Source organism: Patagioenas fasciata, chromosome 5 (assembly GCF_037038585.1).
Source record: "Patagioenas fasciata isolate bPatFas1 chromosome 5, bPatFas1.hap1, whole genome shotgun sequence".
NCBI lineage: Eukaryota > Metazoa > Chordata > Aves > Columbiformes > Columbidae > Patagioenas > Patagioenas fasciata.
In genome coordinates this window covers 1954998-1980862 of record NC_092524.1, presented here as the reverse complement: position 1 = coordinate 1980862, position 25865 = coordinate 1954998, and the positions used below count along the sequence as shown (strand labels likewise).

Here is a 25865-nt window from a genome sequence, read left to right as displayed (position 1 = left end):
ACCTACTTCGGGGGGGACATGGCAGGTGCCACCACTGCAGATTTGCCTGAGGCTTTTCTGCTTTCCCTTGGGGGGGCAAGAATAGCTTGTGGTGGCACAGAGGGACTGAGTGGCTCCCTGGGGACACAGTTTTGTCCCTCAGTGGTGACACCAAAACAGGTCACGGCTGTAACGGCCAAACCAGGTGCAAGAAAACTGGTGCTGGAGGAAAACATAACCCTATAGCAGCTGCCAGAGAGTCCACTCTGCTTTTTTTTGGCTTGGCTTTATTTCTTGTCTCACAACCCAGGGACTTCCCTACCCCATGGAGGTGACCGAGGGGACTCAGATGCCGGCGCTGCCCAGGCTGGGGTTGTGCAGGACGTAGTGGCAGAACCCAGGCAACCGCTGGAAGCCCAACTTGTTGTGCAGCCGCTGCATGGGCTGGTTGCCCGTGACCGTGAACCCAAAGCTGGGGTAGCCATGGGCCTGCGCCCGCCGAGCGGAGAGAATCATCACCGCCTGCATGCAGCCACGCCGGCGATGGCTGGGCAGAGTGTAACCGTGCGTTCCCATCCCAAAATGGTTGGTGAGGGCCCAGGAAATGGGCTGCCCAGCCTTGTCCTGCAGGCAGAGGTTGGGGAAGAGCCGCAGCACCTCAGCCAGGTACTGCCGGCTGCGGTCGTTGCCGCCATATGGCCACGTCTCGTTCAGCAGATCCACGTGTGCCGGGCTCAGCGAGCCCACCCGCACGTCGGGGTCCAGCCTGCGGTGAGGGGCAGCCGTCAGTGAGGGTCTGGGGGGGCTGCACACACCGGGGTGGGGGTCTGGGGGCTCACCGGGGCTCAGGCAGGGCATTGCGGTCAGGGTGTACGTAGAAGTAGACGTTTGAAATGGCCACCTCAATGCCTTTCGTCCCTGCAATGTCTTGGGACACTGTGGGCACCCCGTCCTGCAGACCTGGGGGTGGTTCTGTCAGGGGGTCCTGCACCCCCATTCCTGCTCCAGGTCCCCCTTCTTTCTGACCCCAGCACAGCGGCTGTGCCTTCCCCAGTGTCCCCAGGGGCTCCCCACAACCCAGTCTCTATCCCCAGTAGCCCAATTCCTGCCCCCAGTGACCCCCAGCACCCCAGTTCCTTCCACCACCAAGTCCAATCACAATGCTCCCAGTGCCACCCCAGGATGCTGCCCCTTGCACCCCCATTAACCCCATTGCTGCTTCCAGTGCCCCCCAGTACCCCCAAGTCCAGCCCCAGTACTTCCCAGTGACAGCACTCATCAACCCCCTACCCCCAGTGCTCACCCCACTGCTCCAAGTTGTGCCCTGAGCGCTCCCCAGTACACAAATACCTGCCCCCAGTGTCCCCCAGTTCCTTCCACCAGTACCTCCAGTTGCTTACTCCCTTGTCATCAAAGGCTCCCCCTGGTGTCCCACACACCCACTGCCACCCAGCACCCCTGATTCCCACCCACAGCATGCCCACAATGTCACCCACTGCCCCCCAATGCCCCCCAAGAACGCCCTTGTCCCCAGGCCACCGATGATGTAGAAGGCGTTGTCCCAGGGCAGGCATCCGGGGGTCTCCAGCAGTGCCCGGTAGGCACCCACATCCCGGTAGAAAGCGGCCTGCATGCTCCTGTAGCAGTCATCCACCGGCACCTGCACAGCACCCATGGGTGCCTTGAGCTCCCCGGCACACACCAGGTCACCGTGTCCCCCCTCACGTCTCCCATGGCCACCTTTCCACTGTGCCGCGTCAGCACAGCACCGAAATCAGGCCACGAGTCCACAGCGACCTCAAACTCCGCCGGGTTCCCCCGGTTGATGTTCATCACGGCCCCCAGGACCTGTAGGCAGAGGGGTCAGAGCTCGAGGGGCAGACTTGGGGGTCCCCATGGCCCCCTGCCCTCACCTCTGCCCATAGGGCTCAGTGGGGTGAAGGCAGAGGGGGCGTGGCCTACAGCCAGGCTGCCCTTAAGTAGGTGTGGCTAATGGAGTGGGCGTGGCTTGAGCACACAGGAAGACTGGGATTGGCTGCATTGCAGCCTGCCTGTGTTGGAGTCTCAGAGGGGATTGGCTGATTTGTATGGACCTAGAAGGGGATTGGCTGGCTCGGAACTAAGGTGGGCTGGGATTGGCTGGGGCAGAGTCCAAGTGGGCTGGGATTGGTGGGCTCGGAGCCAGTGGCTTGGCGGATGCCCGGGAGCAGCTTGTCCTGGACTTGGGACACCCAGAGAGGGGCGTGTGGCAGGGGGAGGTGACATTGGGGTCCCCATCACCCAGGCGAAGAGACAGGGGTGACAGTGGGGTCCCTGTGACAGCAAGGGACAAGGGTGACAGTGAGGTCCCCATTGTGGCAAGGGGCAGGGGTGACAATGAGGTTCCCATCACGGAAAGGGACAGAGGTGACAGCGGGGGGTCATGGCAAGTGGCAGGGTGACGGCAGGGTCCCTGTCACCGGCAGGGTCAGGGGCAGGCTCCTCCGCAGTATCGCCTCCAGGCGCTGCAGCTGGGCCGGGCACGTCAGGATCAGCATGGTCCTGCCAAGAGACCCTACAATAACAGGGGGTCAGGACCCCCAGGTGGGGACCCCATCCGTGTCCCCATCCCCAGTAGAGGCCCCTCGGTCCCCAATCCCCCAAGCACTCACCCTGGGGGTCGCAGTTTGGGTGTCTGGAGCAGGCGGTGACACCAGCAGGTTCCTGCTTCTGTGTGGCAGGCGGTGACACTGGTGAGTCCTGTTACGGACCAGTGAGTGTCCCCTGCCCGGGGGGTGGCCCCATACGGCGGTATTGGGCAGGGTCCATCCTACCGGGCATGGGGCAAGCCCTGCCCCCCCAGCAGCTTCCTGGGGATGTGAGCTCAGCAGGGACACGCTGTCCCACCACCACCAGCACCCCACGGCCCTGGTGTCACCGATTGTCCCACAGATCATCGGTGTCACCTCCTGCCCCACAGCCACGGGGCTCTGCTGATCCCAACAAGCCCAGGCCACCTGCAGTGACTGTCACCCTGCTGGTGACAGGGACCCCAGGGACACAGGAGGGAAACACCCCGACTCCCACACTGAGCTGAGAGGCTGGAGCAGCTCCCAGTTCACTCTGGCCCCTACTGATGGCGCCGCTGGCTCCGTGTGGCACGAGCAGGGTGCTGGAGAAAGGCTTTTATTCGTTCATACAAGAATAGATCTTCTGCAATAAATACCCCAATAAATAACATCTCCAATAAATAAACACGCATAGACGCAGCGGGACAGCGGCCCTGGGCCCCGCCCCCAGCCCCGCCCCCTGCGACCCAGAGCCCCGCCCTCCCTGGGGGTTGCTGGGCAACCATTGGAGGGGCGTGGCTTGAGCGTTGGGGGTGGAGCCTGATGTAGGAAGGGGGCGGAGTTTGCTGCACAGTGGGCAGGGCTTATTGCCATCCGGGGACAGGCAGAACCTATTGCTCCCAGGGCGGGGCTTGCTGCTGGGGGAGGGGCTTATTCCTATGCTCTGGGGGGATTGGTCCTTTTCAGGGTGGGCGGAGCCCTTGGGGTGGGGCTTATTGCTGCTGTGGGGCAGGGGGAGGAGGCTGGTGCCCCCTGTAGCCCCACGGGTGTGGGGACAGCCCCGTGGGGACACAGGGCAGACGGAGGGGTGGGCACAGTGTGGCCGTGGGGACACCATGGTGGGACCACCCCCTGCCTCAATGCACAGTGAGGTGGCTTTGGTGGCACTTTGGGGTCAGGACCCCCAATTCTCAGGGCACACTGGTGATGGAGAGGTGGCATGGGTGGCTTTGGTGGCACTTTGAGGTGAGGATCCCCATCCTTTAAGGCACAGTGTGGTGACAGAGAGGATGTGGGGTGGCCATGGTGGCACTTTGGGGTCAGGAGCCCCATCCCTTAAGGCACAGTGTGGTGATGGTGGGGCTGTGGGGTGGCTTTGGTGGCAGTTTGGGGTCAGGAGTGCCATCTCTCAAGGCACAGCAAGGTGATGATAAGGATATGGGATGGCTGTGGTGGCATTTTGGGGTCAGGAGCCCCAACTCTCAAGGCACAGTGTGGTGATGGAGAGAGGATGTGGGTGGCTTTGGTGGCACTTTGGTGTCAGAACCCCCATCCCTTAAGGCACTGTGATGACGGTGGGGATGTGGGGTGGCTTTGGTGGCACTTTGGGTCGGGAACCCCATCCCGCAAGGCACAGCGAGGTGGCGGAGGGGACACGTGGTGGCCCGTCGAGGTGAGGAGCCCCATCCCCATCCCCGCGAGGCGGGGGGACCTCAGAAACCCCTCGCCTCCAGGCGCAACGTCACCACGGCGGGTGGCACCTTCTTCTTGAGCCGGTTGAAGTCCTTGGCCGAGCGCCACAGCCAGGTCTGCAGCTCCTTCAGCAACCAGAAATCATCCATCTTCTTGAGAAAGTCATTGGGTGCCGCTGACGTACCAGGAGGTACCGAGGGTCCGGTGGGGCCAACGGGCAGTGGGTAACCCAAGGAGGACATGACGCCGGCGATGCTGAGGACCAGACCTTGGAGGCTGGAGCAGAAGTGGCCCAGGCGGTGCCGCAGCTCGGCCGTGCCCGCCTGCCCGTCCAGCGCCCGCAGGTAGCAGAGGAGCCGGCTGTACGCGCGGTAGTTGGCGGCCAAGCGGGCGTTGTCGGTCAACCCCCGCCACAAGTCCAAGTCCACCGTGGCGCTGGGGACGCGTTCGGTGGCACGTGCCAGCCGCGGTGGGTTGAAGTCGGGTTCATTGAAAGGGGGGCCCAGGTAGTTCAGCTGGAAGGTATCATGGGGGACACTGAGGATGGGGTGGGGGTAGGGGCTGTCCCCATCGTCCCCAGTGTCCACAGTCACCTGTTGCGTCCCCAGTTGTCACGCTCACCATGTCACCCACGTGCCAGGTCTCCATGTCCTCACGCCCTCCATCTCCCTGTCTCCACGTCATCCCTGTCCCACCTTTCAGTGTCCCCTGTTTGGGCATGTCCCCCCCGGTCTCAGGTCTCTCTCTTAGTGTCAGGAGGATGGAGCCAGGCTCTTCTCGGTGACAACCAATGATAGGACAAGGGGCAATGGGCACAAACTGGAACACAAAAGGTTCCACTTATGTATGAGAAGAAACTTCTTCTCAGTGAGGGTGTCAGAGCCTGGCCCAGGCTGCCCAGGGAGGTTGTGGAGTCTCCTTCTCTGCAGACATTCAAACCCGCCTGGACCCCTTCCTGTGGAACCTCAGCTGGGTGTTCCTGCTCCATGGGGGGATTGCACTGGGTGAGCCTTCCAGGTCCTTTCAACCCCTGACATTCTGGGATTCTGTCCCCACGTCCTCCTGCACACCACGTCCCCCTGCCCATCACGTCACACTTCCCATTAGTGCCCAGTCTCCATGTCCACCATGGATGTCCCAGGTCATCATGTCCCCCAGTCTCTGTGTCTGTCGCATCCCAGGTCTCTATATCCCAAATTTGGATACGCCCAACACATCACAGGTCTCCCTGTCCCACCACACACCGCATCTCCAGTCTCCATGTTCCCCTAACTGTGTCCCCCACGTGGCCGTGCCCACCGTGTCCTCTGCCCCATGTCCCCCAGGCAGACAGTTCCCCCATGTCCCGCATTCCCCAGGTGAACATGCCCACCCACCGTATCCCCCAGGAGACATGTCCACTGTGCCCCAGGTCCCATGTCCTCTAGGTGAACGTATCAAGTGACCGTGCCCCCCTCATCACCACTTAGCACCCCACGTGCTGGCAGCACCAAGGGCACGTCAGGGCAGAGACAGAACCTCCATGTGAGCCGGTGCTGCCGGCGGGCAGGGAGAGGCAGATGCCTGCACCGCTGCCTGCACCGCTGCCTGCACCCCGGGCCAGGGCGGCTCCGGGGCCCCTGCCCTCGGCTGATGAGACATTTCCTTGCCCCCCGGCGTGGGTGCAATGGGGCAGGGGGGACGCACAGCCCCCGGGGAGGGTGGGCAGCGCGGGCACAGCTGGCACCGGGCGAGGGCAAACACGTCACCTGTATCTGCCGGACGTGTCAGGGCACACGCGTGTGCAGGGAGACGTGGGGGTGTGTGTAGGAACAGCGAGGCACACAGTTGCACGCGTATGTGCAGGCACAGCGATGTACACATGCATACAGGCACACTGGTGCGCACACACACAAAAACACACACGTGTGTTTGCAGGCACACACTCCAGTGCACAGAAACACGTATGTACATGCTTATGTATGCAGACACACTGATGCACACACATGTATATGCAGATGTGCACGCAGCCATGCCGATGCACACCTACATATCTGTATAGGCACATGCATGCAGCTACTCTGTTGCACATGCATGTGTATGTGTGGGCACACCAATACACACATGTATGTGTAGGTGTGTGTGCAGCCACAACGATGCACACCTACACACGTACGTGTAGGCACAGCAACGCACACACAGACACATATATGCAGGCTCACTGATGTACACATATATGTGCAGGCACACCAATGTGCACACAAACACGAATGTGCAGGCACATCAGTGCACACACACACACATGCGCAGCCACCAATGCACACACCCACATATGCAGGCTCACCAATGCACATACACGCGCACCAATGTGCGCACACACACATGTGCAAGTGCTCCAATGCACATGCACACGTGTGCGCAGGTATATCGAGGCACACACATGCACACGCATGCACAGGCACGCACACTCATGCGCGCACACACACACACACAGCCCCCATCACACCCCCCGGTTTGTGCAGGTGCCCCTTGTCCCCTGTGCACACCCCCCACCGTGTTCCCACCGGTGACAACGGGGTGGCCGCTCCCCTCCCTACAGCCATGTCCATCTTATGCCACGTCCCGGTGTGACCCTCATCACGGGATGCACCAGACCTTGGTGTGATGGCCATGGGGGGCGGGCAGGGTGGGTGTGGGTCTCCCCCCATACTCACGTAGGTGCCGGCGAGGGTGCGGAGCTGGTGCTCCAGGTAGCGGGTCAGGTCGTAGGTTTTCTGGATGGACTGGCCGGCGCCCAGCTCCTCGCTGCAGTTCAGGGCGGGCAGCGCCGGCAGGTTGCAGAGCGCGGCACACAGGAAGGTGAAGATCCCCCAAGAGTCTCCTGTGGGGGACACGGCACCTCAGGGAGGGTGACAAAGAGAGGGGACACCTCCTCCCACCCTTGGGCATGGGGTGACAGGGACACCCCGGCTGTGGGTAGGACCCCCCGGCACTGCCGAGCCCTCAGGGATCCCCTGCTGTGCCGTAACCATGGGAGACCCACCTGTGAGTGGGGAAACTGAGGCACGGAAGGCTCAAGGGGCACCCACACCTGCAACAGAGCAGCTCAGCACCTTCCCCGGCACCGGGCGGCTCAGCATCCCCATGGGCACAATGTCACCGTCACCAGGGACCCCTGCCTTGCGGCGCTGACCCCCCCGGCACCGCCGAGCCCGGGCTCCCCTCCCGCCCGCGGCTGCAGCAACAATCCTTTATATGGTCTGGAGCGAGCGCGGCTCGTTGGGCTCCCACCGGGACGGCGCGGCCGGGTTATATTTGGGCACGGGAACGCACCCACCATCAAATCCAGCACTGCCAGCAGCCCCTGCCCCTCTGGGGACCCCCGACCACCCCCATCCAGAGTCCCCAGGGAACGGGGGGGTGGGGACAGGGACCCCGAGGGGCAGCCGGGGCGTGGGGTGACCTTTGCCGAGGCTGCCGGAAAACCACCGGCCGGGTCCCCGTCATCGCCCCTGACGTCAGGGCGGCCTGACGAGCTCCGGCCTCGTTAGCCGGCGGTTCCGCAAAGGTCACGGCCGGCGGCCAGGGCGCTCCCGGCCAACTGGCACCTCTCGGCACGTCGGAGCCGGGCTTCCCGGCAACTCCCACCGCCGGCACAGCTCATCGGCGCGGGCAGCCCCCGCCGCGGTCCCCGGGGAGGCTGGAGGGAGCCCCGCGGTGCCCTCACGCGTCACCGCTCCCCGTCACAAGCTTTGCAAACCCGGGAGCAGCCAAGCGCCGGTGACGCATGAGGGTCCTCGGGGACACCCGGCTCTGGCCGTGACGGCTCTGCTACCGTGGGTACCCCGGCTATCCCGGCGCAGGGAAAGGCCCGGCTGTCACCAGCTCGCATGTGTGCATGTCACCCGCGGGTGTGCGACACACTGTGCACACCTGCCATGCACCCTGCAGGTGTGCAATACACAGTACAGTTGTGCAGCGTGTGACAATGGAACATGCAGGCGTGTGACACCGTGCAAGTGTGCAATACAGTGTGTGAGCATTGTGCATGTGTGTGACACACCGTGCAGGGCCGGGATACAGTGGATAGGTGTGCCATACACCGTGCAGGAGTGTCAAGAGCCACACAGGTGTGTGACACACCGTGCACATGTGGGATACGCTGTGCAAGTGTGTCAATGCACGTTGTGCGGGCGTGTGACACACCGTGCATACATGACACACCACAGAAGTGTGCAACACACCATGGAAGTGTGCAACACACCATGCATGCGTGACACATCATGCGTGACGCACTGTGCATGGATGGCACAACATGCGTGACACACTGTGCACGCATGGCACACCGTGTACGTGTACAACACAGCGTGCACGTGACACAGCGTGTGTGTTGCACACTGTGCATGCATGGCACACCGTGTACGTGTGCAACACACTGCGTACATGACACAGCATGTGTGTGACACACTGTGCATGCATGGCACACCGTATACGTGTGCAACACACTGCGCACACGTGTGCAACACACTGCGCACATGACACAGCATGTGTGTGACACACCGTGCATGCACGGCACACCGTGTACGTGTGCAACACACTGTGCACATGACACAGCATGTGTGTGACACACCATGCATGCATGGCACACCGTGTACATGTGCAACACACCGCACACATGACACAGCATGTGTGTGACACACTGTGCATGCACCATGCACCATGTAAGTGTGCAACACACCACGCACACATGACACACCACACAATTTGCAACACGCCGTGCATATGCCGGATGCGGCACGCATGTGTGACGCACCGTGACGACGTGTGACGCACACGTGTGACACACGGCACATGCCGGCACACGCAGCCGTGCCCGGCGCTGGGCACATGCAGCCGCTTGCCCGTGGCCGTGCCGATGCATCCCGGTGCGCGGAGCGTGCTGCTGTCCTGCCTTGCGTGCGTGCGAGTGTGTGTGGGACGGGTGACGGGGCTTGGGGGGGGCCCCTGCTGCGGTGACTCACCCGCCCCCGGGGTGTTTGCTTTGGCCGAGCCCCGGCACCGCTGGGCTGGCCGGACCCTCGCCCGTCGCCGGCTCGAGTTTCCAGCGCGGGATTTACACCAGCCCTGGCCCAGCCGCTGCCAAACCAAACACAGCCGGGGGAGCGGGGCTGGGGGGCGGGGGGGCCGGGGCTGGACGGGAAGGGATGGGATGGAGCCACCAGCAGCTCCTGGGCAGGTGTGGAGTGGAGGAGCACGAGGATGAGGAGGAGGGAGGAAGGGCATGGGGAGGTGGGTGGCTGATGGCCAGGGGATGGTGGGATGCACCGCCATGGCACAATGGTGACCATGGCTCAGACATGGCCATGGGTCAACAGTGAGGGTGGCACAGCGGTGATGGTGGCCATGGCACAGCGGTGGCACAGACGTGGCCGTGGTACAGCAGTGACGGTGGCCATGGCACAGTGCTGGGGAGGAGGGAGGCATGGGGCCGGCACGGCTGGGTCCTGGTGACGTCGGAGAGGAAGAGCCCGAGGGTTTCAAAACCGACTCTGGAGCCCGGCCAGGATGCTCCCAGCCCACGTAAGCAGCTCACGGTGTGGCTGCCCCGGGGTCACCCGCTTGTCACCGGGTGGAGCCGGGGTGGCCGGAGGCACTGGACACTCCATGGCACCCACGCTGCTGATGGCGGGTGGCGGGACACACCATCAGTGCCACGAGCATCCCTCGCACACGTGGCAGCACGGACATTGCTCACCCGCCTTTGTCTGCGCACACACGGAGCCACGGTCACGCCAGCAGGACCCCAGTCCCCCCGTAAGCCACCCACCCCCCCAGTGGCGCCGGTGGCCAGCGCTGGCCAGACCTCCCGGCGAGCGGCCGAGGCGGCGGCGCAGCCGCAGTGCCGGGTGAGCTGTTCCCCGGGCATGTTGTGGGCAGAGCCGCCGGGGTCAGCGCTGACCACAACCCGCCCCGGAGCCGCTTTCCCGAAACCCTCATGCAAAGCGGGGGCGGCGGCCGGGAAAAGGGGGGACCCTCACACCAGAGCCCCCCGTGGCCCCCGGCACCGCGGCGGGAGCCGCTGTATCTGATGGGCCGGTGTCCAACAGCCAGCGCAGCCCCGTCCCACCCGGCGGCCCCATCCCCACGCTCAGCCCGGGAGGTCCCGCAGTCGCCAGACGTGATGGTGGCATCGAGGACAAAGTGGCCCTGTCTGCAGGCAGCGAGCGGGCAGCAGGCAGCGGCCACCATCCTGCAACCCGATCAGCAGCGCTTAACCCTTCCCCGCGCGCCATCACGGGACGATTTCGAGGCACAAGGTGGCAGCCAGGCTGCGCCCACTGCTCCGTGGGCCTGGGAGTGGGTGACACTCAAGGACAGACACCTCTGTGTCCCCAGACTGGTGGCATTTAACCCCGCCACGGCTGGGGAGGTGACGCTGTGCCACAGCAGCAGCCCTGCGGAGATGTGAGGATGTTCACGCTCCGCATCTGGACATTGGTGTTCACGGCCGTCCCGGAGCACTGATGGGAAGGACACGTGTGCCCTTGGTCCCCAACAGCAGCCACGGCCACTGCAGTGGGGTTCCCATCATCCCACTCCATCCCATCCCATCCCATCCCATGGGACACCACCTGCCTGCTCCCACCCCACACCTCCATCTGACCACTCTCCTGGCTCCCAGCGTCACCAAAAGCCATCAAAAGCCGCCAAAGCCCCCAGCCCTGCCTGCAGCCCCTGCCTGTGGATCCCTGTGCCCCCACCACATCAGGTGCCCTGTCCCCACACAGCTCCTGGTGACCAAAGCCACCGTGCTGGGTGCGTGCGGAACTGGGGAGCGGGTGGAGGTGCCGGGGGGACCGTGGCCCCGCGTCCCCCCCGCCCCGGCCGTGCCTGCGCTCGCAGTGCTGAGTGTTTACATCCTGTCTCCTCCGTGTGTTTATAAATGCGGCCGCGCACGGGAGACTCCAGCGAGGCCGTAATTAGCCCGGGCCTGGATTTCCCATCCGGCTCCAGCCAGCGGCACGATGGAAACACCCCCCCCGCCGGTGAGGGGGGTGCAGGCCCCCTAATCCCAACCAGACCCCGGCACCCCGCACGCACAGCCAGCCCGGCACGGGCACGGCACCCACCGCCACATCACGGAGCCGTGCAGCCCTCCAAACACACAGGCAGCCCCCCAAACAAACAGACGGGCAGCCCCCCCGGGCACCGCTCTCAGGTGTTTCAGCAGTAGGATGGTGACACCAGGGGGAACCCAGCGCCAGAACGTGCTCCAGCGGAGCAGGGGACCCCGGTGCCAGCCCATGTGGCATGTCCCGCTCCATCCCCTGGCACCTCCGCACCCGCTGGCATCACTGGCGTCTCCTGCCCAGAGGTCACCGCTGTGCCCTGGGGACACCGCCTGGCCAGGTCAGCGTGGGACCAACATCTCTAGCACTCATTGGGGACAGCTGTGCCGACCCTGTGTCCCCCAGCACCCCGTGTCACCCACGTGCCACACACACCCTGGGGCCACGGCACAGGGATGTCCCATCTGCGCTGGGACAAGCACATCCCCACGTGCCTTCTGGGGTGCCGGCGGCGGGCGAGGGACCACGGGCACCTCGTGTTGGGCAGCAAGGTGCCACCCCCGCTGCACAGGGGGACAGGCGCTGCCCCGGGGATCGGGCAGGTGGCAGCGGGGCCGGGAGGGTGATTTATGGAGCTCTGTGCCACTTAGCAGGGCATAAATCTCCCCCCAGCCCGGCCCTGTAAGCAAAAACCCTTCGCATTTCCCTTCGGAGGCTGCTCGCGGGCTGCGCCTAATGCAGCCCAGATGTGCGCCGCCACCGTGCCCTCGCTCAGCCTGCTAAATAGGCGCGGGGACACCGGGGCTGCTGAGTGTCCCCGAGCCCTGCTGGGGCAAATGGCAGGGCCAGCACCAACCAGGGATGCCCCAAAATGGGGAGCAGGGCCGGGGCAGCCAAACTCTGGCCCCACAGCTCCGCTGTGCTGGGCTCGGTGTCCCCTTCCCTGCTCGTCCCAGCACCGGCAGAGTCCGGTTGTGCCACCGGGTCCCCAGGCACGTCCGGCGGCCCCGGTGGCAGGCGGGAAGAGAGAGAGGAAGGGGCGAGGGAGGCGACGGAGCCGCCGGGGATCCCGGCCTCGCTTTTCCGGTTCCCCGGCGCTCGCCCCGCTTTGCCCATCCTGCGTCACCGCCGGCACCGCGGGAGCCCGAGCCAAACCCGGCACCGGCCTCGTGCCGCCCCGGCCCCGGTCCCACCGGCCGGGAGCCCCGGGGAGCCTCGCGGCGCCAACTGTTTGACCTTTTAAGGGTGTTTTCCAGCATTTTCGCCATCCTTTCCGGGTGAGAAGCCCCTGATCCCCGTGTGCCGTGGGGCCGGCCAGGCCCCCAACAGCCCCGGCTCTCCCGGGACCCCCGAGGCGGCTGCTGGGGCTGGGGGAACAAAGCCACGGTCATAGCCCTGGGGACGGTCCCCTCTGGAGAGCGACATTTCCCCGGCACCCCAAAACCCCGCAGCAATCTCGGCCGCTCCAGAGAGGCGTTCCGAAGCAAACCCCAAAATCCAGCCCCAGGGCAGGAAAAATAATTCTTCCTGCCCCCCCCCCAAATCCCAGCGACTTTTCATTTTCCTCCCCTCTGTCAGTCCTGGGGTTTAATTCTCCGTGCTCAGCGGCGGTTCCCTCCCTGGTAATCACAAACATGCATGGAAAAGAGGGAACGAGAGAAAGGGAAGGAAAAAAACCTAGAGAGGGGAAAGTCTTAAATCAATCCCAAAGCCAGACAGACGTTTTAATCACATCAAATTAAAATCAGCAGTGGCTCGGAAAGGAAAGAAGCCGTGGCAGGCAGAGCGCAGGCAGCCAGCCCCCCGCCCCGGCCCCGCCGGCAGCGCCAGCACCTCGGTCTTACCTGAGAGCTCCCCAGCAACATTTAGCATAGTCGGGGTGCAGGATGGGGTTGGGGGGGTTGAAGGTGCGGAGCGGGGGGCGAGAAGAACCCAAAACCCAGGGCTGTGGCTCTTGCTCCGCGCCCGAGCGGCCGAGCCCTGGCTCGCTTGCTCGCTTGCGCTCGCTCGGGGTTGGGTTTGGTTTTGGTTGTTCTTGTTTTCCTTTCTCCCTCCTCTCCCTGTTTGTTTTGGTTTGTGTTTGCTTGGGCGTTAGGTGGGAAAAATAAAGAACAAGAACCCCAAAAAAGGCGTGCGGGTGGGGTGGGTTTTGGTGTGAGAGCAGACGGGTCGCACCACGCTCCGGCTGCCTCGCTCGCTGCCTTTTCCCCCCTTCCACCTCCCTTGATTTGCTCTTTTGATTGGTGTCCAGGAATGCAGGAATAAAAAAAGCGAGCTCGCGTACACCCTCTCCAAGCTGCTGCTCCCTCCTTTGCCTCTTTTTTTTTTCGAAATTCAAGTGTTAAGCAGAACCAGGTTGCTTTCAAGAATGTATTTGATGCAATTGTACACAAGAGCAGGCTCCATTCATTCCCTCCTTCTCCCCTGGCCTTCCTCCCCCCTTCCTCCTCCTCCTCCTCATCCCCGGGGTCCCGGCCGGGCAGAGCTGGGGAGGCTGGAGCCGAACCCCGCTGGGGAGGGTCGGGAAGGGGGTCCCGGGGTCGGGACGGCTGGGGGGGACCCCCCGTTTTCTCCCTCCCTTCGCCCCGTGGCTCTGGCTCCCGTTCGGCTTTTGTTAGTGGCAGTGGAGGGGCCGGTGCGGGGTTTTTATTGAGGGGGGGTCTCCTACCTGCTCTCAGCTCCATGCGGGACAGACGCGGGGTCGGGGCGGTGGGTTCGCGGTTGGGGGGGTTCCCGGACAAACAGGCAACGGTCCCGCACACCGGCCCGGGACTGCGGCTCCCATTTGCCGGTCCGAGCCCCCTTCTCGCTGCCGCTGCTGCTGCTGCTTCTTCTTTTCTCCTCCCGACGTGCAGAGCAGCCGCCGCCGCTCGCCGAGAGCCCGGTCCCCGGGGGGGTCCGGGGAGGGGGGGTCCGGGGAGGGGTATGGGGAGGGGGGGAGCGGGGCGAGGTGCGGCGGGGCGGCTGCTCTGACCGCCCCGCAGCGGGGGGGACACGCACACGGGGGGTGGTGAGGGGCGGGGGGTGCCAGCTTGACCCCCCCCTCCCCAACCCTCAAACCCCCCCCTCCCGGGGCTGGGGAGAGGTGGGAGTGGGGAGGGGCGGCCGGAGGGATGGGGAGGCGCGGAGACGGGCGGGCGGTGGGACAGACAGACAGACAGACATGCAGGCGGGGGGAGGATTGTCCTCGCCTCTCCTCTGCCACGGCCAAGCCCCCCCCTCCTCGGTAAAGACTCCCTGGGGACCCCCCATCCCCGCTCGCTGCCCCGGGAGCGCGGGGACCGGCAGCGCCGCTGTCCCGCCGGGGCGGCCCCGGGGCGGCAGGTGAGCGGCCGGGAGCGGCGGAGCGGGAACGGTGCTGGGGGGGTTTGGGGCGGGGGGCAGTGCGGCTGTCAGGGTCCCGCTCCCCGCTGCGGCACAACCCGGACACCCCTCGGAGCGGCGGCGACTCAGCCCCGCAGCCACCGCACCGGCTACCGAAGCTTCCCCCGGTGCCGCGGGCTGCCCGGCCACCCCGCCACGGCCACGGGGGGTCGGGAGAGGGGAGCCCGGTCCCGCCCGACCCCCCCTCAACCCCAACCTTCCTCCTGCGGGGTGTGAGAGCCAAGAGCCGCTTCCTTCCCCATTAACCTCCCTGGGTAGGACACCCCGGCCCGGCGCCCGTGGGGACCGTGACAGTGACCGCGGCAATGACCGTGGCGTTTCTCATCACCCCCCGGGCTGCGGGCAGCCCCCCCATGGCCAAATCCTTCTGAGACCTTCCAGCCCATCCCCTCCTCACCCACACCCACAAGTGGGTGCTGCCCCAGGGGTGAGCAACACATCCCCACCACAGGCTGGGGGGCTCTTGGGGACAGGGGGAAATGTGCCCCCCCAAAACCAAAACCAAACCAAACCAAACCAAAGAGCTTTGTTTAAAACAAAGGCGCTGGCCGGCGCTGCTCGGGCGTGCTGGGAGGTAAAAACCAGATTCATTTCCACTCCAGCCCTGGCCAGGTCTGAGCCCTCCCGGCAACTTTCCCAGCAGCGACCACGTCCTGCCAGCTCCCCGGGGAGGGGCACGGAGGGACTGACCGCTCCCCAAACCCTCAGGGATGCTCCATGCCCGACTCACCGGCCCCGGGTTTTGGGACCCCTCGTACGGATAAACCACGTGCTGACACCCGCTGTGACGGCACCGCGGTGATTTATTGGTTGTAATCTGTGGATTTGGTGTCAAATCCGCGAGCAAGTGCCCACCAGACGTGCTCGGGGGGGGAATTCTTGACTCCCCCAGTTAAGGCGGGGGGTTCTCCAGCTCGTTCGCAGCACCTGGTGTGGGGTCACAGCCTCTCCCCCTGGCCGCCACGCAGAGTATCTGGTTCCCCCTGAGCAAACATCCCCCGCCAGCAGTGTGGAGAAGTTGGGAAAAGCCGCCGGCACATCCCTGGGGGGGCTGCCAGCCCGGGGGGGGGCTCACCAAGCCCTGCCCGCTCAGCGCTGCCTCGTCCCCTCCCCAAAAGGCAGCGCTGAGGTCATTCCTGGGAGTTTATTCTGGCTCACGCTGGGCCAACACCTGAGAGAGGAGATAGAGGAGGAAGGTAATGTGGCCCCCATCCCTGCAGCAGCACCCCCACCCACTGTCTTCCCCCCCAGCTCCCCCTGCTCCTCCGCTGAGCCCCGCACCAACCAGAGGTGCCAAGATGGAGCTCCTGCCCCAGGAAAAGTGGGGGGCACAAAGCCCCATCCTCCTCCTCTTCCTCCCCCAGCCCTGCGCACCCGCTGCCCTCGGGGACCACGTCACCGGCAGTGCCGTGGGCAGCTGACCTCACCTTCGGCCCGGCCGGGGTGGCACGTGTCCCCCCCGCTGGCGCCACTGCCGTCCCTGCCTCCCACTGCTGACCTTTGCGGCGGGCAGTTCGCTGCCCGCCTGCCCGTGGCCCCCCCAGGCCCTGCCTGCCCCCCCCAAGGGCCAGAGGAGACCCGCAAATCCCTGCACTTTGCGGGGGTTTAGCCCCAAACTGCCTGCAGCCCCTTGGAGCCGTGGGCTGGGGCAGGCAGGGGACTGTCCCGGCTCCTCGGGGACACCCCCAGGGTGCAGGCGGGGGATGTGTTGGGGCAGCAGGAGCCCGGCTGTCCCCTCCTGCCGGGCAGGGAGCGGGAGCCCAGCTGTGGCCGTCTGTCTGTCTGCCTGGGCGAGGGCACTGCGCCATGTGCCGGGAAGGAAACGGCGGCTCTCAGGGGAACCGGTGGGAGGGGACACCCAGGGAAGGTGACAGGGATGAAGGTCCCCAACCCCAGGGTTGCCCCCCAGCCGTGTATCCAGCCCGGTCTCCGGTGCCTCGGGGCGGCCAGGGGAGGAGGGAGGGGCGCGCGTGGCTTTGGCCACCGCTGAGGTGTGTGTGTCACGACCGCAGCCAGCTGCGTCCTATCCGCAGCCCCATAAAACGCCGAGCCCCGAGGCCAGAGCCCCTCCTGGGGACGCTGGCTCCAGAGGAGCCCGGCTGCCGTTCCAGAGTTGGAACGGACGCTCGCACACACAATCCCGTCCTCCTCCTCCTCCTGGGAGGAAGAGGCCGGTAGCCAGTGCTCACCCCAGGGGCGGAGGGAGCCAGATCCAGACAACCCTGGGGGGCCGGACCCCGAGCCCAGGCCAAGGCAGGCCTGGGAGCCCCTGAGCTCCCTGCCTGCAGCCTGAGCCCAGCCACACACACGTGCCTTGGCCCAAAGAGCGGCCCCACAAAGGTCAAAAGTTTCCCTACCTGGGTCCAAAACGCTGGGTGTGGGGTATTCAGACTGGCGCTGAGCACCATCAGCACACCTGAGATTGAAAAGAGGTGGAGGGGGAGAGGCCACGTGTTGGAGGACGGCAGTCGTGGGACAGGGGCTCTGCGCCCCTTCCTCTCTCAGGTGCCAGCCATGCTGTGTGCTGGGGCCCCTCAGCCACCAAGCCCAGGAGGAGGGACTTGGGCAGGCGCTGATCCTGGCTGGAGGACCCTGCTGCGAGCGCGAGGCGAGTTCCTCATAGCCAGACCCCCCCGGCCTCCCTCGAGGCCCCAACCTGAGAGCCAGTCGCTCCGGGCCGGCTGCCTGCGCCAGGAAAGCGCTTTGCTGAGCTTCCCCCTCCACCAGCCTCAGCCACAGCGCCGGCCTTCCAGGTACGGGCTTCCCGCTGCGGTGCAGCCTGCGGGATGGAGAGAACGTTAAAGCTGCCAACGTGGTTACAACGTCCTCTGCTGCCTGCAGAAGTGAGCGTTCCCTCCTGCCGTGGCTTGTCCTGCTCCACAATGGAAACAGCAGGAGCAGTATTGGTGTAAATTGCCCTGCTGCCAAGCTCACTGCGCCTTGGTGCTGCACGGCAGACTGCGGTGGGATGAGATGAGATGAGATGTGCTAGACGAGCAAGCAAGAAATGCTATTTGAATAATTCTGAAATGATCACGAAATATGCTTAGTAAACCTTTCCCACGTCAACACTTGGCAGTTTACAGAGATCATTAACAGAACGTAACATCAGCAGAGCCACCTGGGGCAGGGACCCCTGAACAGCCGGCTCCATGGAGTCGCAGAGGGGGGCACCGGGAGCACCGGGGAGCCCTGTCCCCCAGGAGTGTGGGCAGGGCGGGTGGGAGAAGCATGATGGGGGGGCTGAGCCGAAGGGAACGATGATGAAGCGGTGGAGGGCAGGCTGAGCCCGGGGCTGCAGGAGGGAAGGGGGACTCGGGCACAAGGGGACACTCACCACTGGGGCTCATCCGAGGGGCAACGGCGGGGGCAGGACGAGCAGCCCGGGGCTCCCGCAGGCCCCACGGGGCACCTGGGCCAGCCGGCCGCGGGCAGGGGACGGGCCCAGGGAACCCAGGGACGAGCCGGGAGGCCCAGGACAGGAGCCGGGGCGGGCAGGCGGGCTCTGGGACAGGACGAGGCCGCAGGGAGCGGCCGGGCCCGGGGAGCCTTGCGGGAACACGCACACCGGCCACCCGCCGTCGAAGCCCCATTGGCTGAGCGGCACGTCACTCCAACGGCCGGCGGCGCTGGCGCACTGTCGGCCAATAGCTAGAGACGTAGAGGGGGTGGGGGGGCGGGCCTGCCCGCGCGCGCGCCGTTGGAGCACAGGGCGGGGCCGCTCCCGGTCACGTGAGGCGTAGTCCGCCGCTGGACCGTCACGTGGATCCCGCCGACCAATCGGTCGGCAGCGGAGGCGGGACGGAGGAAGCCTTCTACCCAATGGGAAGGCGGGCGGGAGAAGGCGGGGCGGGAGCGGTGCCGGCGCGGAGGTGAAGCAGGCGGAACCACTTGGGGGCTGGAGAGGGAGGCGGGCGAGACCATTCTGGGGGGCCGCTGAGGGGGGGGAACGGCACCGTCGGGGCGCTCCGGGCCGGGGGGGGAACCACTGCCGGGGTGGGGGGGAGTCGGGCACGACCATCGCGCGGGGTGGCGCGGCCGCCGGGCGCAACCATCCGGTGAGGGCGTGGCTTCGGTGCGGGGGCGTGGCTTCAGCTCGGGGGCGGGGCTTGGGGCAGGCGGGCGCGAAGCCCCCACGTGTCCGCCGGGTCCCGGTGCCGTTACCCGCCCCGCACCATGAAGTGCATCGTCACCGGTGGCAACGTCAAAGGTGAGCGGGGCCGGGGGGTGTGCAGGGGTGTGGGGGACACGGGGGTGCCCTGTGTCACCCTCCTCCTCCTGTTCCCCCAGTCCTGGGCCGAGCCGTGCACTCCCTGTCCCGCATCGGAGACGAGCTGTACCTGGAGCCCACCGAGAGCGGGGTACGGGGCACCGGGTGTGGCTTTTGGCATCTGGGGGGGACACTGCATCCCCACCGGTGCCAGCACACTGTGTGTCCCCAGCTGTCCCTCCGTGCTGTCAACTCCTCGCGCTCTGCCTTCGCCTCCTTCCTCTTTGCTCCCCTCTTCTTCCAGCTGTACGAGCCGGGCGGCCGCCAGCCCGACAGGGAGCTCGTCCGATGCAAAGTGCTCATGAAGGTGCAGCCCCCATCGCACCCCCAAAGCTCCTGGGGACACGGGGCGGGGAAGGCACAGGGGTGGTCAGTAGGTCAGAGAGGTTCTCCCTCCCCTGTACTCTGCCCTGGTGAGGCTGCATCTGGAATATTGTGTCCAGTTCTGGGGCCCTTGGTTCAGGAAGGACAGGGAACTGCTGGAGAGAGTCCAGCGCAGCCACCAAGATGATGGAGTGGAGCATCTCCCGTGTGAGGAAAGGCTGAGGGAGCTGGGGCTCTGGAGCTGGGAGGAGACTGAGGGGTGACCTTATTAATGGTTATCAATATATAAAGGGTATCAGGAGGATGGAGCCAGGCTCCTCTCGGTGACAACCGGTGACAGGACAAGGGGCAATGGGCACAAACTGGAACACAAAAGGTTCCACTTATGTATGAGAAGAAACTTGTTCCCGGTGAGGGTGTCAGAGCCTGGCCCAGGCTGCCCAGGGAGGTTGTGGAGTCTCCTTCTCTGCAGACATTCAAACCCGCCTGGACACCTTCCTGTGGAACCTCAGCTGGGTGTTCCTGCTCCAGGGGGGATTGCACTGGGTGAGCTTTCCAGGTCCCTTCCAACCCCTGACATTCTGTGATGTCCCTTCCCCGCAGTCCTTCCTCGGTGTCTTCCGCTCGCTGCCCTCGCTGGAGAAGACAGTGGGGAAATGTCTGATCCTGCTCAAACCCCGGGCGAACCGTCTGGTCGTGCAGCTCCACTGCAAGTACGGTGAGTGCTGGTGGGGGGACACACAGGGTGGCAGCGCCGTCCTGCCCTGCTGAGCCGCTGTCCTCGCTGCCAGGTGTCACCAAGACCCACAATTTGGCGTTCCAGGAGTGCGAGCTGCTCCAGGCCGTGTTCGACACCCAGCGCTGCGCCAGCACCCTCTGCGCCCCAGCACGGTGAGTGGGGGTCACCGGGGAACTGCAGGTAGAGGCTGGGGTGACAAAGGGGATGGGGGTGACGAAGGGGATGGTGGTGGCAGCGGTGCAGGCGGGACAAAAGGGACACTGCGGTGACACTGGGATGGAAGGAGGGACCGCGGTGGGACCTGGGGTGGTGGTTTTGGGGTGCTCAGCCCCAGGTGTTCCCCCCGTGTCCCCGCAGGCTGCTGGCAGAGGCTGTTGTCCACTTCCCGCAGACGCTGGCTGAGGTGACGCTGGGCGCTGGCCCCGGGGGCAAGATCAGCCTCCGAAACTACGTGGAGGACGAGGCGGGTGAGCCCTGGGGGGTGGGGGAGCCCCTTCCCCAGGCCTTGGGGTGCTGCCACAACCCCCTGACCCCCTCCTGCCCCCGCAGTGCCGAGCAAGACAATGGTGACGGAGCTGCGGTTGGCCGACGACGAGTTCCAGACAGTGGCCGTGACCCCGGGCTCCCGTATCACCTTCTGCCTCAAGGAATTTCGGGTGAGACCCCACCCAGGCGCCCCCCTCCCAGGTCAGCCCTCAGCCCCCCCAACTTCCTCTTTGTCCCCAGGGGTTGCTGACCTTCGCTGAGGCCTCCAACCTGCCCCTCACCATCCACTATGATACACCCGGCAAGTAGGAACAGCCCCCCCAGACGCCCCCATGCCAGCCCTACCCCTGGTTCCGCCCGCTCAGGCTTCTCTCTGTCCCCCAGGCCAGTGGTTTTCACCCTGGAAGACACAGTGCTGGAGGTTCACCTGGTGCTGGCCACCCTCTTGGACCCCGAAAGCGACCTGCAGCCCCCCACGGCCAATGGGTAAGCAGGGCCTGTGTCAGCCTCAGCTGCCATCAGTAGGGACCAGAGTGAACGGTCCCCACTCTGCTCACTCGCCCTCTCCCCCAGCGTCTCCCACGTGCCCACCCCATCAGACGACTTCGCCGATGACCTCGAGTCCTACATGATTGCCATGGAAACCAGCGCCTATGAGGACGGTCCCTCGGGGGTGCCCCCCAGCCCCACCTTCCCCCTGCGCACCCCGCGTCCAGCCGAAAGCGACCCCGAGGAAGAGGAGGAGGAAGGAGCTGTGCCAGGGACCCCTCCTCACAAGAAGGTCTGGGGTGGGCACGGGTGTGCCTGGGGACAGGGGGACGGGCACAGCCCCCTCCTGACCCCCACCTCTCCACCCACACAGTTTCGCTCCCTGTTTTTTGGCTCCGTGTTGACGCCGGGGGGGCCCGGCCCGGCCCCCACCCAGGAGGTGCTGGCAGAGGACAGTGATGGCGAGAACTGAGAGCCCCGAGCTGCCAACACCCCCACCGTGTGACCCCCTAACCTCCAGGACGGGCACCACCCCAACCCCCAAACACAGGCACCCCCCCACGACCCATTACAAGTTTATTCCCAGAAAAAAAATCCTCCTGCCGCCCCCTCCATCTGCTGCCACCCCAGGGCTGGGCTCTGGGCTCCCCCCTCACCCCAGCGGTCCCTGTCCCGGGGGGTGGATTTGGTTTGGTGGAGCATGGCGGGGCAGGGGGGGGAAAGGGGGCAGGATCTTACAAATAAAAAAGACACAAATCGAAAGAAAAGCGACCTGATGCTGAGGGCGGGGGGCCGGGCCCCACCCTGGGGGGTGGCTCACGGCTCATTTCTTGGCTTTGGCAGAGTTGCGGGGAGGGGTGACGGGGCGTCCCGTGGGGTTCAGCCCGCTGAACTGCCCGTATTTGCCCTTGTTCTTGTCAGCCGGCTTCAGAATCTGAAGGGGGGGGAAAACAGGGTGAATGGGGGGGCTGTAGGCTGTGCTCCCACATTGTCTCAGCCCCCCAACTTCCCTCCCACCTTTAGAGAGCAGGCTCCCCCCATTCTCCTGCCCTCCAGCAGGAACTGGGGCACACCACAGCCCCCCCACAGTCACCGCAGGCCCAAAGCCCCCCCAAAACCACCTCCCCCAGCTCACCTGGAAGGAACACATCAGCGTTTCATCCACGCTCATCATGGCGCCCGCGTTGTCGAACTCCCCGCAGTAGTTGGGCGCCGAGAAGAGGGTGACGAGCTGGCGCTTGGCGAAGAACTCATAGCCGTCCTCTACCACCTGTGGGGGGGGTCACAGCTGGCACCTCGGGGCAAATACCCACCCCCCCGGGACAAACACCCAGCCTTGGGGGCAAACACCCACCCCTGGGGGAAAACACCCAGGCCATGGGGTATATAACCACCCCCTGGGGCAAATACTCCCAGGTATCCTGCCCACAAAGTCCGGACAAGCCCCTCAAGGTCAAACATCCCCCTCTGGGCACAAATACCTTCCCCACATACACACCGAGACAGCCCCAAGAGCAAATATTGCCCTTGAGGGGCAAACATGAGGGGTAAAACACCTGCCGATACCCACTGGGGACCCAAATATCCCCCCCCGCCTGCAGTGGGGTGCCCGGTGGTACCTGGTGCGCCCGACAGATGAGATCCAGGTCGTGTTTGTGCAGGAATTTGGCCACCACCTCGGCCCCGAAGGTGAAGGAGACGCCGCGATCGTTCTCGCCCCAGCCCTGCACGTCCTTGTCCGGGTCGGACCAGAGCAGGTCGCACAGCAAACCCTGATCGGGCACGTCCGTGGGGCGCATGATCCGCCGGATCTGCTCCATCGATTGCAGGTCAGGAGACAGCCCTGCGGGGAAGAGGGGGCTGTGTCAGGCCCTGTCACCCCACCCGGGGCACCCCCAAAGCTCCTCTCCCCGCCTCCAGCGCCGTGCCCACCTCCGTGGCAGCAGAAGATCTTCTCGTCCACGATGGCGGCGATGGGCAAACAGTTGAAGCAATCAGTGAAAGTTTTCCAGAGCTTGATGTTGTATCGTCGCTTGCCTGCAGGGAAGGGGGTGTGGGTGCCTCGTGCTGCCCCTTTGGGGGTACAGGGCCCCCCATGTGGGTTTCTCCCCACCTCAGTGAAGCACAGGCAGCTGCTCCACAGTGGCAACGTGGCACTGTGTGACACAGGGGGTGTCCTTGCGGTGCACGCTCATGGCAGGGGGGTAAAGGGAAATGGGGCGAGTACCAATGCAGATGGTACTGGGAGCACCGGGTGACACAGGTTGGTTGTGGGTACGGGGATCGTGGGAGGAGAATTCCCCTGGTGACTGTAGGTCAGCGCAGGACAGCACGGGGACAAGCAGAGGGGTTGTGGGGGGGACCATGGCCGCAGCCCGAGCACTCACATTCGTCATAGAAGCCATAGATGCGGTTGATGCTGGCGCACTCGTGGTTGCCACGCAGGAGGAAGAAGTTCTCAGGGTATTTGATCTTGTAGGCGAGCAGGAGGCAGATGGTCTCCAGCGACTGCTTGCCCCGGTCCACGTAGTCACCCAGGAACAAGTAGTTACTCTCAGGGGGGAAGCCCCCGTACTCAAAAAGCCGCAGCAGGTCGTAGTACTGCCCGTGAATGTCACCTGGAGTGGGGGGGACAGGGTGTGTGTGAGACCCCAGGTCCCCATCCATGTCCCCAGGGAAGCATGGGGACATGCTGGGAGCCCCAGCTGGTCCCTGCGCCCATCTTGGGAGATCACCCAGGCTGTGCCCTCTCACCGCAGATCTTGAGCGGCGCCTCCAGCTCCAGCAGGATGGGCTGGCTGAGGAAGATCTCCCGCGACTTCAGACACAGCCCCCGGATCTCGTTCTCCGTCAGCTGCACGTTCTTCCCTGGCCGCGACCCTTGGACTGGTCCCAGTAGAGAAATAAACGTCAGGGACCCCCCCGGCGCCCCATATGCACCCCACAGAAGGACAGACATGGGGGCTGTGGGGCACCCTGTGGGGACTCGGGAGTCCCGCCACACCCAGAGAGGGTCCTGGCTGCCCCCATGATGGGTGGGCAGGGATCACCCCCCACCCCAGGACACCCACCTCCTGCCAGAGCTGAGGATTGTGACAGAGCCCCCCCCAAACCCATATTCCCCCCCCACTCCGGCACCCCTGTCCCCAACACCCCCCTCACCCACATCCAACACTGGGCGGGGTGGAGACTGTTAAGGCGCCTGGGGCTATGGTGTGGGCGGAGGCGCTGGGGCCGTTGAGGGGGGGCAATGGGGCTGTTTGGGGGGGCTTGAGGCCATTGGGGAAGAGGAATTGGGCTGTTGGGGGGTGGTGGTGGTTGTTGAAGGGTCCTGAGGCCTTTGCGGAGGCACAACAGGATCGGGAGGGGGGCCTGGAGGCTGCTAAGGGGGCCTGGGGCCACTGCGGGGGGAGAAGGGAGCCCTTGGGGGGGTGGAGGCCATTGGGAGCCCCCGGACTGTTGGGAACCCCGGGGCCGTTACAGCGGGGGGGCGATGCCGTTGGGAAGAGGGGGTGGAGGCCGCTAGGGGGACTCCAGGACCTGAGGGGACCCCGGGGCAGTTGGAGGCCCAGAGACGGAGGGGGGGGGGGAGCGGGGGGCGGAGGCCGTTGTGGGGTCCCGGGGCCGTTGGGAGCCCCGAGGCCGTGACCGGGGGGTTCCCGGGGCTCTTAGGGGTAATGGGGCCGGCGGGTCCCGGGGGTGGCGGGGCCGCTCACCCTCCAGGAGGCGGCTGATGATGGAGTCGAGGTTGAGCTTCTCGGTGTCCGCCATGGCCGCCGGACGCTCCCGCCCCGCCCCGTCCCGCCCCGCGCGCCTCGAGCGCCCGGTGGGGTCGCCCCCTGGCGGCGCGGAGGAATCAGCGCGGCACCCGGTGGGGGGGGATGTCCCGGTGACAACGGGACAGGGGACACGCCCCGCCTGGGGACCCTGCGGCACCCCGTCCCCGGCGAGGGGGAACTGCAGGCGCTCCCGTCTGCAGCACAGCGACATGGGGACACCCTGGGCAAGGGGACACTCCGGGCGGGGGGACACCGCGGGCAGGGGGATACGGGCGCCCCCAGTATCTGTGTCCCGGTCCTCGGGGGACAGGGACAGCCTGGGGACACGGTCGTAGATGGGGGGAGCAGGTACTGTGTCAGATGGAGTCACCGGGACTGGGCTGTGACGGGGCGCGGGGTCAGGGGAACCCGGGGGACACACAGTGCTCAGGTCCCCCATGGGATGGGTAGGGACCCCGGTGCACCCCCCTCAGCGTGTCCTGATACCGAAAAGTTGACAAAAAGGCTCCTTAACACTGCTTGGAAAGCGTTAAAAAGCGGCACTTGCACTGCTGGACGCTCCAGGATCGGTTTTCCAACCGAGCGTGCGCAGGATTCGCGCTTCTTGGTATTTATTGCATGTAGCTATTGCGTATTCATTTGTTTCTACTGCTTAGTTCATGCATTAAACATAAATTATCTCCATAACCCCGCCCTTTGCCCACAGACCGCGTGTATTCGAGGGTCTCCAAATGAATGTATGGTGTGATTAAGTTATAAAAGACGCGCCCATCATTAACCGGTTGCCGCGATAAAGGCTTCTGACCACCTGGAAAAACAAGGGATGTTTTTCAACTTTCAGATCCTTCTGCAGAAGATTGAGTAACACATTGTTTAGAAGCAGAGCGCTTAGTTTGTATTTAACTAATAATTAATAGATGTATTGTAAGTAAGAAACCAAACAATCATAACTAACATCATCAGTTGTTTCTTAGCATAGATGTATGTCAAAATTTTCAAAAATTGTAATGCATATGTAATAATTATGTAAATATAAGCAACGCAAGAGCGTCCAGTGTTTGGAGCACTGACAGAAGATGATCCCCAGCGCTGATAAAATAAAAAAAACACTATTTAACAGTAGAA

At 64.6% G+C, this 25865-nt stretch overlaps 5 protein-coding genes across 9 annotated transcripts; 1 reads left to right on the top strand and 4 right to left on the bottom strand.

Moving 5' to 3' along the window:
* Positions 1-236: 236 nt before the first annotated feature.
* On the bottom strand, positions 237-2715 carry LOC136102721 (glycine N-acyltransferase-like protein 3). 2 transcript variants are annotated; one of them, XM_065840045.2, is made up of 6 exons: positions 2631-2715; positions 2439-2520; positions 1720-1827; positions 1519-1639; positions 819-939; positions 237-745 (listed from the first exon to the last, which is right to left on the bottom strand). In XM_065840045.2, exons 2-6 carry the CDS (start codon positions 2514-2516, stop codon positions 325-327), a joined length of 849 nt encoding a protein of 282 aa, XP_065696117.1. In that variant the 5' UTR covers positions 2517-2520; positions 2631-2715; the 3' UTR covers positions 237-324. The 2 variants fall into 2 exon arrangements, with proteins under 2 accessions (XP_065696117.1, XP_071664863.1); XM_071808762.1 differs by having other exon boundaries at positions 2439-2533; positions 2631-2714.
* Positions 2716-3064: 349 nt separating this feature from the next.
* Positions 3065-14278, bottom strand: CLCF1 (cardiotrophin like cytokine factor 1). Of its 2 annotated transcripts, none has more exons than XM_065839021.2 (3): positions 13114-13486; positions 6914-7080; positions 3065-4735 (listed from the first exon to the last, which is right to left on the bottom strand). In XM_065839021.2, exons 1-3 carry the CDS (start codon positions 13139-13141, stop codon positions 4241-4243), a joined length of 690 nt encoding a protein of 229 aa, XP_065695093.1. In that variant the 5' UTR covers positions 13142-13486; the 3' UTR covers positions 3065-4240. The 2 variants fall into 2 exon arrangements, with proteins under 2 accessions (XP_065695093.1, XP_065695094.1); XM_065839022.2 differs by lacking the exon at positions 13114-13486 and adding an exon at positions 13938-14278 and having other exon boundaries at positions 3066-4735.
* A 1158-nt stretch (positions 14279-15436) lies between these two features.
* On the bottom strand, positions 15437-18832 carry LOC136101832 (uncharacterized). The gene is made up of 3 exons (XM_071808786.1): positions 17310-18832; positions 17011-17069; positions 15437-15824 (listed from the first exon to the last, which is right to left on the bottom strand). The coding sequence occupies exon 1, from the start codon at positions 18672-18674 to the stop codon at positions 18000-18002; it is 675 nt and encodes a 224-aa protein (XP_071664887.1). The 5' UTR covers positions 18675-18832; the 3' UTR covers positions 15437-15824; positions 17011-17069; positions 17310-17999.
* Positions 18506-21706, top strand: RAD9A (RAD9 checkpoint clamp component A). 3 transcript variants are annotated; one of them, XM_065838979.2, is made up of 12 exons: positions 18506-18525; positions 18772-18863; positions 18944-19014; positions 19168-19230; positions 19851-19965; positions 20039-20138; positions 20344-20453; positions 20536-20642; positions 20713-20777; positions 20857-20958; positions 21046-21253; positions 21335-21706. In XM_065838979.2, exons 2-12 carry the CDS (start codon positions 18830-18832, stop codon positions 21431-21433), a joined length of 1074 nt encoding a protein of 357 aa, XP_065695051.1. In that variant the 5' UTR covers positions 18506-18525; positions 18772-18829; the 3' UTR covers positions 21434-21706. The 3 variants fall into 3 exon arrangements, with proteins under 3 accessions (XP_065695051.1, XP_071664885.1, XP_065695049.1); XM_065838977.2 differs by having other exon boundaries at positions 18508-18525; positions 19096-19230; positions 21335-21701; XM_071808784.1 differs by lacking the exon at positions 19168-19230.
* An 11-nt stretch (positions 21707-21717) lies between these two features.
* Positions 21718-24763, bottom strand: PPP1CA (protein phosphatase 1 catalytic subunit alpha). The gene is made up of 7 exons (XM_065838992.2): positions 24678-24763; positions 23716-23847; positions 23349-23579; positions 22894-22998; positions 22581-22804; positions 22097-22231; positions 21718-21895 (listed from the first exon to the last, which is right to left on the bottom strand). Exons 1-7 carry the CDS (start codon positions 24730-24732, stop codon positions 21785-21787), a joined length of 993 nt encoding a protein of 330 aa, XP_065695064.1. The 5' UTR covers positions 24733-24763; the 3' UTR covers positions 21718-21784.
* Between the last annotated feature and the right edge of the window lie 1102 nt (positions 24764-25865).